This window comes from Diceros bicornis, chromosome 3 (assembly GCF_020826845.1).
Source record: "Diceros bicornis minor isolate mBicDic1 chromosome 3, mDicBic1.mat.cur, whole genome shotgun sequence".
NCBI lineage: Eukaryota > Metazoa > Chordata > Mammalia > Perissodactyla > Rhinocerotidae > Diceros > Diceros bicornis.
This window is the reverse complement of record NC_080742.1, coordinates 78,295,698-78,312,800: the sequence shown is the minus strand read 5'-3', so window position 1 is coordinate 78,312,800 and position 17,103 is coordinate 78,295,698. Positions and strand designations below refer to the sequence as shown.

The window sequence follows — 17,103 nt, the reverse complement described above, 5'->3', positions numbered from 1 at the left end:
TCCATGTATTAAATAGAAATGACTCCAATTACACTTGTCCAATTATGGCTCTGGATTTGCTGTGCCAAAAAAAAAAAAATCCTTTAACAGAATATTACCTGCAATGACAGGCACCAAGATTCTGTCTTGGTTACAAGGAGCTGGAATCATCTAAGACCAGAATCTGTCTTTCGAATACAAAGACTCAGAAAGATCTGGGGACCTAAAAGGGAAGGAGAATGAGATAACGAAACATGTAACTTGGATTTGAGGACACTGGGAACGGAGAGGAGACCATGAGACCATGATCAGGGGTGTCCATCTGCCAGATGGCAGGTACCTTCTTGGGAACCTCCGCCCTGAAGCCCTGGCCTGAGTCCTTTCCGAGAATGTCCCTGGCTTATCAAGTTTCCCCAAGCTGAGAACACCTGACACAATCAGATCAAGGAGTAGATGAAGGTATGCCAGCCTGGCTTGACAGTATGTGCTAATTCCCTCTGGGGTCCCCAGGAGCCAACTCTGGAGGCATTCACCTTTTAACATGGAAAGCATCTAAAAGCTATACCTGAAGGATATGGCCATGGCTCAGATGAATACTTAGAGATAGTGACCTCTCATTTCATTACAAAGGGCCTCTTTTTTCCTGCAGTCTTTAGGTCTTCAAGTGGCAGAGCCTAGATTAGCAATTCCTGGTGTACAAGTTATGAATGTCTGAGGCCACCCCAGTTTATAACAGTACTGGGGAGATGACACATCCCCTCTGGACTTGCGACTCTGCAAGGAGAAAGATGAATCTAAACCTCATAATGACACTTTCAAGAGGCAGTCCTGCTCCTTCTGAAGGTATCCACAGGTCAGCATCTTTATAGGAGACAAAGGCACCAAAGAACCCTGACAACTGAAAACCCCTCCAGTGGTGGGGGCTATGTCTGACGAGTGACAGGAAAGGCCTGGTAATTCTGGAGAATTGAGCCTCAGTTTTTTCTGTCCCAGCATGCCTGAGCCATACCATATGCTCTCACCAGTAACAGAGGCTTTCTGAAGCAGGGATTCTCAGTGTGAGATTCACTACCTGCTCCCTCCAAATGGAAGCTTACTGAACCAGATCCTAAGAGTGTGTCCCAGAAGTGCTAAGAGAGAACACTCTGAAGGTTAATTCCCTTCCCGTTCAGTGTGAGTGTCTAATAATAATAATAGTAGTAGTAGCAGTGGTTAACAGTCATCGCACGCTCACAATGCTCTAGGCACGAAAGAGAACTGGACGAAATATTCTCTGTTGCCCTGAAATTAGTGCCAATGACGGATCTCTCTGGATGTGGGAGATTGGGAAGTCAGAAAAACTGCCACTTCCCTCTGAGAGCTACTCTGGAAGGCATTTTGGACTTTAGGAGGTCATTATGAAGGGAACAGGGAAGGAGGACAAGCTTTAACGCTATGAAAGGTCGGGTAACACACATGGGGCAGAGAACTGAAACCCCCTTGGGTATGCTAGAATAGAGAGCCCCACTACACATCTCCACGTTCCCATTTCTCAGAAGCAGCCACGTTTCGTTGTGAAATCTGGAATTCATCCAATAGTAATGGTTTCTTTCAGGCTTGAGACCCATCAGGCTCTGGATATTTGATCTTTTTTGGGGTCAAAAAGACTGCCTGGCCTGAAGATGCCTGTAGCTGAGAAGAGAAATTTGCACTTGTGAGGCATCTAAGTGGAAATGTGCAAGTGGCCTGCGTCATGAATAAAGAGACTAGGAAGTGGGTCTAGGTGTCGCCACTGCCTCCTGTCTCAGGTTTTCCTTCTCGGGACTCTGCACGAAAATAGGCCAGTTTTTCTTGCAACCCTCCTGCCCAGCTGTTTACTGGCTGCGGATTACTGCAGTCACATGGCAGTATTTTTTTTTTTAGCAAAGCCATGCTGTCTATGAGCTGAGAAGGTCACTGGGAGGCAAGGCTCATGAAGTATTCGTGTCGTCCTCCCCTGTGCAGAGCGGGCACAACTTGCCAGAAGACCACAGTATTTTTGCTATAGCCTTTAGATCAGTGCTATCCAAAAGAACTTTCTCCAATGATGGAAATGTTTGATATCTGTATGGTCCATTACAGTAGCCACCAGCTACATGTGACTATTTAAACTTAAATGTGAATAAATTAAAATTAAATAAAAAAATTCAGTACCTCAGACCACAAATGGCAATTGAGTACTTGAAATGTGGCTAGTGTGACTGACTGAATTTTTAATTTTATTTAATTTTAATTAGCTGTATTTAAATTCAAATGGCCACACATAGCTAGTAGCTACCGTATTGGAATGCCCACCTTTAGATCTTGGGTTTTGATGCTATTTATTTATTTGCCTCTACTAAGATTAATCATGACACTGACTTCTAAAACGAGTAAAATATAGCTATGACCATTCTTTAAAACAATCCTGCAAAATAGTGACCCATACAAGTAACCAAATCATAAAATGACGATTTTCACTGTTTTATACCTTCTTTACTTCCTAGGTTGGCTGGGTTGGCAAGAGGGAGTGAAGGGGAAAGAAGGGCACCCACATCGGGCAGCAGAAAGAGTACTGGAGATCTGGGTTTAGTTTCCAGTGTCACCATTTAGTAGCTGAATGACCCGGGGCAAGTCATTAGCTGCCTCCACAAAATAGGGCTCATAAGCTCTGTTCCACCCACCTTACTGCATGCAGGCAGAATAATGCAGAGAGGGCTTGCTTAGTCAACTGCAAGGGGGTTATGGTGGTGCTGGTGCTAGTAGTAGTAAAAGAAAAAGAATGGAGACAGAAAAGAAAAAGATGAAGATCCCAAAGAATTATGCTCAATGCTTATAGTCAAAAGGCAAAAATAGAGCACAATGGAAATAGTTATTTTCTTGGTATGATCTACCAGCATCTTTCCCAGAATAAAAACTATTCAAGAAAAGTTAGCTGACTTATATGGGAAAAACCCTGTCTGCAAAGAAAGCCTGTTTCCCAGAGTGGCCCGTGGAGGACACTGCAAAGCACCCCTGTTCCGAGGCACTGCCCCGCACGGCTGCAGTTCCCAGCACAGCGTCAGCCTCCCAGTCAGCCCCAGTGACAGGCCCCAAGCATGTATTCACCCCTCACCCCTCTTCTTTCTGCGCCACAACTCAGAAGTCTCCTCATCTTATTTGTTCTAAGAAGTAATCTTTTCAGGTCTCTGAGTGTTCCCCTCACTCCCCTGTTTAAAAAAGACCTATGATTCCAAAGGGGAAACGGTTATATGACAGATGAACCTTTATTTGCTTTTTCTTACAGAACAGGTGATGCCTCAGCATGGTCTGACTGACACCATCCTAGTATCTTAGCTTCCCTGCAGCTCTCCCTATCACTGGGAAAGAGGGCCATCTACCTTACAGAAGGGTGACCTAAAACCCCACAGTTGCCACAGGCCCTGCTCTTTGGGACTTTCGGGATGGGAGGCTTGCAGCCTGGGACTCACAGCTCACACAAAACACTGCTGTTCAGGGGCCACGTGCTTCAAGTCCCAGAGGCAGTGAACTCACCATCTCTGGATTAAAGATACAATAGTGTCACAGTATGAAAGAGTGCAGCAGTTCTGTTAAAGCTATTATCTCGCTAATGGTGACTGAACATGCACTCTGACAATAAAACTTTATTAATACATTTACTTGTTTAAACTTAAAATACTGAAGCAAAAAGTGATTTAGTGCACTCTAGAATAGCATATCAGTGTACCTTTTGGGGGGTGCAACATTGGCATATTTCCTAAATTAATTTAACATGTACATCTCCACTGACTCTTCTGGGAACAAGTCCATATAATAATACGTCCAGAGAATGAGGAGCACAGAAAAAGTGAGAATAGAGATGTATGTTATAGTTTATCAAAATGAAGACTGGCATTTTATCTCCTATTTTGAAAGAGCTGGAAGAGAAGGACATGTAGTAAGTAATAATGGATGATGGTGGTGGTGATAATAAGGGAAAAGGGAAGAAAAGAAAGTCACCCTTCATGATGGAAGCTGACATAACAATGAAGTTGAGAGATTACGCTATTAGGAGTAACAACGGCCATACTAACTACTTGCAAACCTTGTGCTGGAAGAGAATAGCAGCCCTCGCCCAAGGAGAGTGATATAACCAAATACAGGAGCATTATACAACATCACCTTCAATCAAGGTTCCTTCAATTTCCTTCACCCAAGGTTATAGAAAGGGCTTCTGATCTATTGCCATTTTTACAGTATTCACCTCTGGAGCATAAACCCTTCAACTGTATAAGATAAACACTTGGATCTGTCCTAAACACAGGAAAGCAGGGTCTACAACAGTACTGTATGCTCTGTACAACTTAACATATTTGGGGGAATGATGGAGAAGAAATAGATCCTGACAGCTAATAATACTTTCATGTTTACGATGTATCTATGTGCCAAGCACTATGCTAAGCACTTTACAGGAATCATTTTGTTTAATGCTCACAACCACCGTATGAGCATGAACTATCATTATCCTAATTTTATAGTTAAGGCTTAGAGAGGTTAATTTGCCCAAGTTCACAGACTTGGTAGTGGTGCAGCTGTTAAAGTATCCAGCTAGGCCTGCAGATCCTCCCATCTCCCTTGCCCCTCCTTTTACTCTCAGCGCTATACCAGATACCCACAAAGTTAAATGACCCTAGCCACCACTTTCTATGGCAGGGGTAATAGTATTTACCTCAAAGGGTTATTCTGAGTTTTAAATAAGTTAATGCATGTAAAACACTTAGCAGAGTGCTTGTACATAGCAAGCATTATATAAATGTTTGTTAAATAAATAAAATTAATGGGACAATGGAATTGAGAGACAAAATGCAAGTTCAATAGCAGAAAAGAATGCTGACGTCTTATCTTGGAGTACTCCATAAGTGGGGCATGCCCCATTATCTCTAGTACAAAAAATGAAATTGAAGAAGTTGGAAAAAAAGAGAAATTAAAATTTCAAAGTATAAGAACTGAGCCTCTATAGAATTCTGCACAAACAGAATGGATACCACAATGTCTTAGTCTAGAAAGACACACCTGGTTTGGTCTTAAGAAAATGAGTACCATTGCAGGGACAATGTCTCCTCCAGCCACAATTAGTGTCTCATTAGTCAATTAATTGGGGGCAGTATTAAGGGCACTTGCTTCCCAACCCTGGTCCATCTCTGTAATAATGAACACTCCCCATGTCCCTTGCCCCAGGGAAAGCTGGGGCAGAAGGAGAGGAGAAAACTTAAATTAGTCAATTTTACAACTTGTTAGCAGTTCTGCTAAAAGGCTTGCTAAGATTTTAAAACATGGGTAAAATAAGGCTTAATTCTTCCAGATGAACTTTAACATTATTGTAAAGTTCACTCCCCAAAAAACCCTTTGGAATTTTGACTGAATTTTTTTCAAATTTGGAGCTAGGCCTTTCACTAACTGCTAATAATAACATCGCAATAATAAAATATTACAGTATAAATAACAGACGAATGGAAATAGAAGAACCCCACACAAGACCATACACAGTCTATTGAAGAATTCTGCATATGATAAAGATGACATTTCAAATCAGTTTAGAAAGGATGGATTTCAACCGTTTTATGGAATTAATGTTGCAGGAATAATTAGATTATGTAGGAGAAACAATCAATTCAGATTCCTACCTAATGTCGTCACTGAAATAAATTCCACATATTTTACAGTACAGGCATACCTTGGAGATATTGCAGGTTCTGTTCTAGACCACTACGATAGTATATCGCAATAAAGCAAGTCACATGAATTTTCTGGTTTCCCAGGGCATATAGAAGTTAACGTTTACACTATATTGTAGTCTGTTAAGTATGTAATAGCATTATGTCTAAAAAAACAAGTACAAACCTTAATTAAAACATACTTTATTGCTAAAAATGCTAACCATCATTTGAGCTTTCAGTGAGCCATAACCTTTTTGGTGGTGAAGGGTCTTGTAAAAAACACAATATCTGCAAAGCGCAATAAAGCAAAGTGCAATAAACGAGGTATATCTGTACATAAAATAAAAAATGAGACCAAGAATAACTGGCACACAGTTAGATATTTATCTGATCTTGGACCTATGTAAACATAAAGGCAAAAGAGAAATAATTAAGGAAATAAAAACAAAAGTAACAGAAGTAAAATAAAAATAAACTGAGAAAAACTATTTGCAACATAGACAATAAAGGGGTTATATCTTTAATATATGAAGTTTTTCAAAATCAATATGAGAAAGACAGACTCCAACAGAAAAATGGGTGAAGAACATGAATAGACAAATAGTAAAATATACAAATGTAGATAAAAACATGAAGAAAAAAGTAAAAATATCTATCACTAATTTAAAAAAATGCAAATTAAATGAGATACAACTTATTCTCTACCAAATAGGCAAAAAAATGTAAATTATGCTAATATCCAATGTTGGTGAGGGGTAACCAAGCAGGTTCTCAACAGTATTGTTGGAAGTATAAGCAAGCACAGGCTACGTAGAGAGCAAAGAACCAAAGAGGTGGGCAAGATTTTGTACAAAGATAAACAGTATTATTTTTATTGTGAAAAATTATTAATAACTTAAATTATCAACAATGGAGGATTTGTTAATATGATGGATAATATAACATATTAGCAAGTATTAAAGTGATTTTTTCAAAAACAACATGAAAATGGTTAAGATATTTCAAAACAAGTTATAAAATAGTACAGACATGATGCTAATTATGTCTGTAATAATTCATAAAATGTAATAATTCATAAAAATTTTATGAATGGGAAAAAAAAGGCCATATTTTAAAAACTTAGGGGCCGGCCCCTTGGCTTAGCGGTTAGGTGCATGCGCTCTGCTGCTGGTGACCTGGGTTCGGATCCCAGGCGCGCACCGACGCACCGCTTCTCCAGCCATGCTGAGACCGCGTCCCACATACAGCAACTAGAAGGATGTGCAGCTATGACATACAACTATTTACTGGGGCTTTGGGGGAAAAAAAATAATAAAATTAAAAAAAATAAAAAATAAAAACTTAACATTCTATATAGTGGGGTTATAGACAATTTTTATAATCAGGACCAAAAAAAACAAACCAAAACAAAAAAACCCCCAGCAAATGCTATGCCCCCCTTTTTTCTTATGGCCTCATTAAAAAAAGTTTCAGCCATTTTAGAAAATGTTGATACTTTCTTAGCAGCTCTGGTAAGAGGCTTGATGGGACAATAGTTGAAAGAGATGATTGCCATTATTTTTATTTATTTATTTTTTTGTGAGGAAGATCAGCCCTGAGCTGACATCCATGCTAATTCTCCTCGTTTTGCTGAGGAAGACCGGCTCTGAGCTAACATCTATTGCCAATCCTCCTCCTTTTTTTCCCCCAAAGCCCCAGGAGATAGTTGTATGTCATAGTTGCACAACCTTCTAGTTGCTGTATGTGGGACGCGGCCTCAGCATGGCCAGAGAAGCGGTACGTCGGTGCGCGCCCGGGATCCAAACCCGGGCCGCCAGTAGCGGAGCGCGCGCACTTAACCGCTAAGCCACGGGGCCGGCCCCGCCATTATCTTTATTGATTAACCATGAACTTCAGTTACCTGTTTTGTTTTCCCCCATTTACCTTTCAGGAATGAAAGATAGCTGCATGAATCTGCAGTAAGATCTCAGACATAAGAGCACTTCTGGGGTGGCCAAGTGCCAGTATAATTCTTATTTTTCCTTATTTTTGCTGAAATAAGAAGGAAGGCTCCCTGAGGATTGCTAACAGTGGGTGGCAAGGTTGGGTGGAGGTGAATATCAGTCAGAGCTCTTCAACCCGTGTGAGCCTGCTGTCAATGGTCCTGGAGCCCATTAGCACAGGAAGTTCTAGGGCATAGAGGATGGTAGAGAGAAGGGAAACCAACAGGCAATTTAAAAATTGTATGACCTCTTATATTAAGGTGTGTTAGGGGAGCAAAAGCAAGGAGTAACTGTGTTTAAAAAAAAAAAAAGAGAAGAAAAGAAGAAGTAAAGGAAGGAACTCATCAAGAGGCCTTTCCCAGCCTTTGGCAATTCTATTGCATTTCAAGGAAAATAAAGGCACCTGTGAAAATCTTTAACTCGAACCAAACCATGAAACTCCATCCTAAGAGACCAAAGACTCATTTACCTCTATTAAAAACTGGAGAACATAAATGAAATAAAGTAATGCTAGTGCTTGAATAGTCCCTTTAGTGGTGGGGTAGGGTGGGGTCCAAAAATAAGGGGAAGTATTCAGGGTACAAGATCTCTGTCAGGTCTGCCTTGGTGACCTGGAATTTAAACTTCTGCCATGCATGGATCGTTGTCTTTAACTTGGAAACCACCGTCCTACAGGACACTGCTTCATACCCTCGCACTGCCCAGCCATCTCTCACCCTCCACTGTACTCTATCAAGCTCCACACTCAATGGTCCTCCATTCCCTCTAGTTCTATCCCAGAAGATGCTTAAATTCCTTTTGCTTCAGGCCTGAACAATATCCAAATTGCTTTTAGAAGAGTCATCTGCTAATAGGATTTGTATTTAAACAATATTCTGAAATCTGGATGTATTATTTTTTTCCCCAGTAGTGATTGTTTCCAAATAGCGCCTTGTTCTGCTATCATCTGGTTCTTCCTAATGATAAACTCTTCCTGATAATAAACTTGCTCTACTGGCAGACACCATAAATTTGTCATCACACAAGTGATGAACATTGGCAAGAGGACACAATCTGAAAGAATGACGAAAAGAGAACCCCTAAATGTCTAGCCAGATACCAAATTAGCTGGTTAAATGGGGAAAATCTGGTTCCAGTCCCAGGGTAAATCCCATAGCACTCTGGGTAAAAATATCAGAAAACAGAAGGAGCATCAGAATTATCTGGATCATGTCCAATATTAGATTCATTCTCTGGATTCCCAAGGGACAGATGAAATGATTGGCCTTTGCCTAAAATTGCTGGGATAAAGCACAACTCAACGGTCTGATTTGATACAGAAAAGCTGCACTGAGAAAATGGGAACTCTAGCTCTCAAGTCTGAGTTCAGCACTTGTCAGCGATCACAAACTGACGATGGCCTGCTTTGAGGAACTGCTGCCTTTTAGGATGTAGACCAGAATTTTCTCTTATCACAAATGCAGCCAACAATATGAAATCAACACAACTGATCCACACAACCCAAAGCTACTGAAAAGAGGCAGCTTCCAGCAAGCAATAGTAGTGGCGTGGTTCAATATTATCACATGGCTGAAAAGGTCTACTTGGCCAGAGATCCAGAGGGTCCTTACATTTACTTATAAATTCATCCATCTGAAAGGTGACGCTGGGGAGGAGCCAGAACTATAAAGCAGTCTGTTCTCCTTGCCCAGATAGGTCAAGACCATTAGAAAGGATAACAAGGTCTCCTATCAAACTCACACAGAGAAGTATTTTTAGCATTTCCACAGTGAATAACAGCAATTGCACTTCAGAAGAATGTCACATAGCCAGATATCCTCCTTCTGTTCAAGGTAGATTAGGACTCAGATGAGGAATAGGAGTAGGATTCTAGCTAAAGAGGGAGGTATTCCTTAATTCTATCTATGGTCCATGTCATCCTGAACATACATGGCTATAAGATGCCCTTTATCCTGCAGTGTTCTGGCTAAGATCAACTCTATGTCTATTTGAGTTAGTTCATGGAAGCCCCTAGCCCTACAGAAAAAGCAGGCTGTTATTTTATTATTTGATATTTTGTTGTTTGTTCTTTTAAGAAAATGATTCTCAAAAGCCACATGGCTCTTTACATTTCCTATGTTATTCTTCTCTGGGGGACAGAAGTACTTTCTTCTTCCGATTTCCAAAGGAAGACACAGCATTGTGTCTTTCTTCTAAGACTTATCTAACTAACATCTTAATCAGTTCTTAAGGACCGACCCTAAAAAAATTGCCAGGGACTTTTCTTTTAGCCACTAATGCCATTAAAGAACTTTCTGCCTAAATAAAAGTATGTTATTATCTACCTCTTTCTAGACTTTAAACAACAAATAAAAAACCAGAGACCACTTATTTGTCCTCCTTAACCTAATTATATATATATTTAAAAAGTTAATAAGCAATCACATAGAGTCTCACATTAAAGGGCTGGTTCTCCTCTTTGACCCAGACTTCTGAGGCACTTCCCTGGGTAGCCCAAGTCTTGGTAACTGACTCCCAGAGCCTGCTGAAGTGGATCCAAAGAGGTGGGCTGGAGTCGTCAATTTTTGACACGATATTTCTATGAACTTTATCCCTTTTGTTTATTTGGGGTATCACCAATATCCAGGAAGTCAAAGAGCTGGGAAAGAAGGGCAGGGTGGTAGCATGTTATTGGCTAAATCCAGAGGTCCTTGGTGAGGCCACATTTAACAGGAAGCAGAAGTCACAGCACCAACCAGAAAAGCGCCTTCATCACAGCTGCTGGCTGACCCTGTGGTGAGATGGTGGTGCCTTTCTCAAGATAGAACATTCCACCCTCCCACGATGCACTGCCCACAGGAGTCTCTGCTACAGTAAAGGACATTGATCTACCCCTCGGGAGAGTAAAAGACAAAATATGCCCCAGAGCAAATTTTCAAGTACCTCTCAGTGAGTCCTGTCACAGCAAAATAGTTACTTTTCAGTTAGGTAGCCATTATTGTGGCATTTTTTTTTTTTTTTCAGGAAACCCCAAGTCTCCTACTAGTGAAAGGAATCAGAGGTTCCTAGAATCTTCCTAGGCCTACCAATAAAAAACTCAAATCAAAGCTCAACCTCTTTCTGAAGGGTTTGTTGTCAGTCACGTCATGAAGGTTTAAGTGGAAACAGGGAAGAAATTCAATAAAATATTTATGGTCTCTTACCATTAGCATCTTGGACTCCAGTAAGTGCTCCGACGGCTGCTGCGGTTTCCCCAGACAGGACGATCTGTCCCCCTCCTTGCAAGGTAGCCTCTGCCAGGGTGGCGACAGCATGGGCGGCAGCTTCGCTGTGGGTACAGGAACAGGAGAGGGGGACTGTGTAAGTTGAATAAAGGTACAGCACTGCAGCAAGACAGACTATCCTTTTAACCCTTCCTTGGATCTCTCTACTGACTCCACGGTTGTGAGCCTACCAGCAAATACATGACCCCAGTGCTACTGGATAGAGCCACAGTAATTTTTAAATGATAATAATAAATAGCTAGAGAAATCCCAAGCTTTACATATTTACAAAGCTAATGTGCGATTTTCTTTAAACCTAGGAAATGGGTGTTTGAGGACAGAAGGCACTCATTATGAGTATCTTCTTTATCAATATCAGTTGAGTGCTTGTAAGCCATATTGGAAGCTCTGATCCATATTCACAATGCAAAAGCCATTTTGGTTGTCAATCACAAGGTTTTCTTTTTCTCTTTACGGTAACACAAGGCAGACCATCTGAAACCATCCTTGTATAGCAAAGGATGGATGATATGAGGAGTCAGCAACCTGAACTTGCTATTCAATTAACATTAAATAGTAATTTGTTTTACACCCATGATTTCAAATACAAAGTAATGGTTGACTAATATCCTGCAAAGTCCAACTCTTCCCTTTGCCTCACTGTACATGGGGGCAGCGATTTAAATTAAGACTTTAAATTTAAAATTATCACTATAAACCAAACTCCTTGACTCTAGAAACACAATGAAATAATAAACCTCCCTTCAGTGCAAAGCAAATACTCTGTAGAATACAAAGACATTAACCATCTGTTTATAGTGAGCACTATTCTAGCAGTTTGTGTCCCATTTTTCTTTCTCTTCCTTGCTATATGCTTTTACTATATGCATAAATATCCATCTTTATTGATTCTATGATGCTACAAACTATAATGTACCATTATTTTATGTGCCAGTAAAAAAGCAAAGAAAAATTCCTGACAATTGTAATTGTATGATTATAATTTACCATCCAAATTTCAGAGATGTTAAAATGTGAAAAAAAACACAAAAACATGGGGCCCACCCAGTGGTGTAGCAGTTAAGTGCGCGCGCTCCGCTTTGGTGACCCAACGGTTCTCAGGTTCTGATCCCGGGCACACACTGACGCACCACTTGTCAAGCCATGTTGTGGCGGCGTCCCATATAAAGTAGAGGAAGATGGGCACGGATGTTAGCTCAGGGCCAATCTTCCTCACAAACAAACAAACAAACAAAAAACAGATAAATTCAGCACCTCCCCTGGGAAAGCCTCAGGTACCACTTCGCACAGTTACTGAGGGAGTATCAAAAGTGGGCACGGAGCAGAGGAGGTGGTGTCATTTAGTTTAGCAGAGGTGGACAAAGTCCTGGGTTTGACACCAACTAAGCCAGCTGATTCAGCTTTGTTCTGAAGCTGCAGACTTGGCTATAACTATGGCAGTCATCTCACAATCACAAGCTGTAGGTGTGGAGGGATGAGGGGCTATGGACTGGTTAGGGTAAACGTGTCATGACTGTGGGCAAGGCAATGTGTACCAAACTCAACAGTGTCACTTTCATCCAAGAAAGTGAGCAGACAAGTAAAGCAACTGACATAATCATTTCCTTGGGGAAGACTTCGTGGTCACTACAAGGATTCTAGGAAGCAGCAAAAGAAACCTAATGGATAGAAAAATCTCATTACATAGAAAATTATCCCGTTCTTACTAACTTGTCTTGCTTTTTCCTTTTTATGTCTGTGTGTTTAAAAAGTTATTTTTTTCTGATAATAAAATACATGTAAAAAACTTGTAAAAATTTCATTAAGTATAAAAGAAAATTTAAAAATATACAGAGATAACAGTTATTTACTTCTAATCTTAAACACAACTTTAAATAGATAATAATCAGGATCATACTGCACACACAGTTTTATAGCCTGCTTTTTTCACCTAACATTGTATTTCCCCTTTAGCATTCATTCAAAATAATAAATTAAATGCAAAATTGCTGATTCTTCCCTTTTTTCTATTGGTTTAATTGTGGCAACTTTTAATTTTCAGGCTTCCTTTGACTTAGTTCAAGGTCATGATTATATATCTCAAATTTACTTCATAAAAAATTTTGGGATGTAAATGAGCTTGAGAATCATAGAGTTTACCTGCAGCCCATGTAAAAGCTGAGATCATTCTCTATGCTGAAACATACTTCTCGGTGCTCTGATACCCATAGCCAGTCATTCCACAGTGTCTGTAACATGAATTTAGAGCCAAAGGGGCCCTTGATCTGGAATTACTATTAAGGCTATTCTTTTTAGTAATTTTACATGGTAGATTTTAATTTTAAAGTACTTTATAAGTATTTGAGATTGTAAAATGAATGATTATTTAGTACCTATATCCTTAATTTTTAATATTTCTCTAAGAACTTGTGTCCAATAATACTAGCAGCCAATTTTACAGTATCCAGCTATCACTGATTAATAATAAAAATATTTAACACTCTGACCTTAGACTTTATGGAAAGCTGAAAAGTATATTCTTTGGAAAAAGCTGCAGCTGTGTGGTATTTTGAAGAAGGAAGCTGATTATGAAAATTGTTTATATGGAAGTAGGATCTTTGTTTAGAAGTTACCTCAGCGACTGCTCATTCCCCACAGCTTTTATCACAATTTACAATTATCTTATTTCTATGACCATCAAAGGTGATGTCCCACCACTCTTGTACACCCTGGACACATGCTTGCAGCGTGGAATTTCACAGGCAGTGAGAGAGAGGGCAACTACCCCAGCCCTGACATGAAAATGTACCTGTATTCAATCACACCCATTTTATTATGTCTGATGCTCTAAATATTTAAAGTCGTTTTCTTTAATACCTTTCTCAAATATGTTATGGTAGAAGAAAAGCTTTGAACTAGCAACGACCTAAAGCAACCTGGGATGCCAGGGATAAGGGGTCTGATGGGGATGACAGGTCCACAGGTTGACGAGGTTAGTTATTTTATCCTCTGCCAGGAGCCAGAGGCAAAGCAGTGATGGATGGCTCTTTTACACGGGGTATAAAGACAATGGTGACTCCCATGGTCAGCAGGCCTATCATTTCCAAATCTATTCCAACTACCTACACTAGACTTCATGGGAAATGATCAAACTATACTGCTAGAAAAAGATTACCTTTACTTAAAAGGTGAATAGAGATTAAAACGTCTCTAAGCTACCACTTCACAATTTTTTGATAAAAGTCATTTCCAAACCACAGTTACAAATGAGAAATTTCCATCAAGTTTTTATCTGCAAGTGTCCAACATTTATCTACAGGAAAAAGAAGCAGTTGTACAGCCCCTGCCCTCCATTTCCAGAGAAGATTTCTGATCTAGGTTGTCCCTCTCATTTTACTGGACAAATAAATACCAGTCCATACATTAGAGCCATATTTTACTTTAATAATATCTGTAATTTTAAGTCAATAGTGTTTCCATTTAAAAAAACAGTTAAGAGTAAATTTTTCTTTAAAAATATGATTCACTTCTTTTTTTTAAGCAAAATCTCTTCACAGCAAAAGAACAGCAACTCTAAATTCCTTGAGAAGAGCAATCAACTTAAGCATTTGTTTCCCCATAGCACTGAGTCACAGCACTATACATAGTAGACACAGAGTAAAAACTGTGTTGGTGTTGACAACATAGTGTGAATTTCTACTAGGGCAAATGCGGATTTAGCCTACAAATATTTGTCGTGTATGTCTATACGCAAGGACTGTACTGACTTTGCAGAAGGACTTATTTAAGAGGGAATATAAGCCTAGCACAGCTTAGCCAACAGAGTGAAACTTCAAATTAATCATTACAAGCATTACAAAATCATTACATTAATCACAACAAGCAAATCATGATTTCACTTCCTTTCCTCTCTGGTTATTCAGGCTGAATAGCTCTTTTTTTTTTTTTGATCTGGGATGCTCTGTTCTTCATTTGTTCACTTTGAGTCTTTTCCCATCACTTTCCTAAAAGTACTGATTTATTATGTATTTAAAAATAATTAAATTTAACTAGTTTCTAGATTTTTTAATGGCAATTTCTCCATACCTCCTTTTAGGTTATTGTAATGCCAGGGTGGGCTAAAGGCTGTCTGAGCCCAGGGCCCTTGTTCTGACTTGCTATACAAAACTCTTTTAACAGCATGGTTGAAAAACAGGTCTGTCCTACATCTGTCCTGATCCCCCTTTCCCTCTAACAGATGAAGGAGCCCATCTACCTTCTTATTCCCCACCTGCCATTCCATGCTGCTTGCCTCTCTCTTCTCACTCTGCACCCCCATCTGCTGTTTACAGTGCAGCAGAGGTGCAGGTGATTATTACAGAACCATGCTTGTTCTATGTGCACCTGAAACAGAGACATGCTAGAAGGGAGCAGCTCTATGAAACTGCTTTGTTACCATAGGAACAAAGAACAGATTTCTCATGTATTTTTCACTAAGAAGACTTCCAGCAACAAATTCTGTGGAGAGGCTGGGAGTGTATCTCATCCCACAGAGAAGCAAACACCAAGGGCTTGTGTCATCTTAAGTCCATCCTTCTGACGTTAGACAGTGAGTTACCTCCCTTGGAATCAGAAAACCCCTGATGTTCCCTTAATAGTCGGCTATAGTCTAGTCTTGGTTGCCAGGCTTGGTTTCTTCAACCCCAGCAGAAGCTACAGTATACCATCCCCCAACACTCATCAGGGCATTGAACTATCTGATTGCAAACAGATTTCAGCATCTCTTGACTCCTCCTACATGCCACAGTGAACATTCTCCTTCCTTTGGAGTAAACACTGTAGCCACCTCAGCTGTATCTGAGTTTGTTAACAAGCCCTCAGGGGAAACCATTATTTTCCTTGCCTTTAGAAATAAGCCATGGTCCTCACACTAAAGGGAGCCAGAATGTGCCTCATATTTTCCACTATGTACAGGGTTCCTAGGACACTCACACTTCACTGGAATATCCAAAGTGCTGGCTCAATGAAGTCAAGTTTTGCTGGTCTTTAATGATGGCCTGTTAGGTCCCATGCTACAGTGAGGGGTGACCAGACCAAAGGGAGGGAGGTTCTCACTCTGGCCATGGCTTTCAGGAAGTTTATCAGGAAGCGTCCTCTCTCAAAGGAAGGAGCGAGATCGTGCCCAAGTGTAAGGAATCAAATAAGACTCTCACGCTTATTTGAAAAGCGACATGGGCTAAGAAAAAAGTTTCAATCCCAGATCACTCAGGGACTCACTGCATAACTCTGGGAGGATGTATGTGTTTCATTTTTCTATATCTAATCAACCACCAAGTCCTGGCCATACTTCCTTCAAAATCAGTCACTTTATCTCCATTCTTACTACTTTAGTTTCCAAGCCTTTAACAAGTCACACCCGGGCTGCCTCTTCCTAACTGGCCTTCTATTTCTAATCTCTTCTCACTATAAGGAATTCTGAATAGACAAATCTTAAAATATAATTTAAATGATAGTAACTATAATTTCTGAAGCGCTAACCATGGGCTGGACACTTCGATGAGAGTTTTATATACATCATCTCATTGAATCTTTTTGATTCTATGTAATGAAAACTATCTTTATTATAATGATGAGGAGACCAAGGCTCAGAAATTAAATTTCTCAAGATCAGATGGCTAGTAAGTGGCGGAGCTAGGATTCAAATCTGAATCTACGTGACCTCAGAACCCTCTTCTCAGCCACCATACTATATAGCCTCTTGGAAATTATTTGTACAACAGCCTATCAAGGCTTTCTAGTATCTATCACAACCAATCTAAACTTTAGCTGATCTTTATATTTTGGAGGAGGTGATCCCCCTCTGAATTTCTACAATGTTCACAGACCACACTACACAATTCAATGTTGAATTACACTCCGAGTAATACTGTTCACTAAGTGTTTTACTGAAATCAGTCTCCCCAACAACAGTATGATTTCTTTGAGGGCAGACATATCTCAGAGCATTCTTTATTTACAACCTCACCTAGAAGAGTGCTGGCATGTCACAAGAGTTCAATGACTAATTGAGACTAACAGCTGCTGTGCCTAATGATAACAGTAGCCTTACCATATGCCAGGCACTGATCTAAGGATCTCACATGCATTGACTTTTGCTGTTCTCACAACACCCCCACAAGGTGGGTACTGTTATTACCCCCATTTTACAGAAGAGGAAAGCCTGGGCAC

General features: G+C 40.1%; 1 protein-coding gene across 5 annotated transcripts in view; it reads right to left on the bottom strand.

Moving 5' to 3' along the window:
- Positions 1-17,103, bottom strand: part of NRF1 (nuclear respiratory factor 1) — a 130,320-nt gene that overhangs the window by 17,380 nt on the left and 95,837 nt on the right. For 4 of the 5 annotated variants that reach the window (XM_058529803.1, XM_058529813.1, XM_058529832.1 and 1 more), the window contains one exon: positions 10,837-10,961. In XM_058529803.1, coding sequence (XP_058385786.1) covers positions 10,837-10,961 — 125 coding nt within the window. Of the gene's footprint in view, positions 1-98; positions 203-10,836; positions 10,962-17,103 lie in introns of all 5 variants that reach the window. The other variant, XM_058529841.1, reaches the window with a different exon arrangement.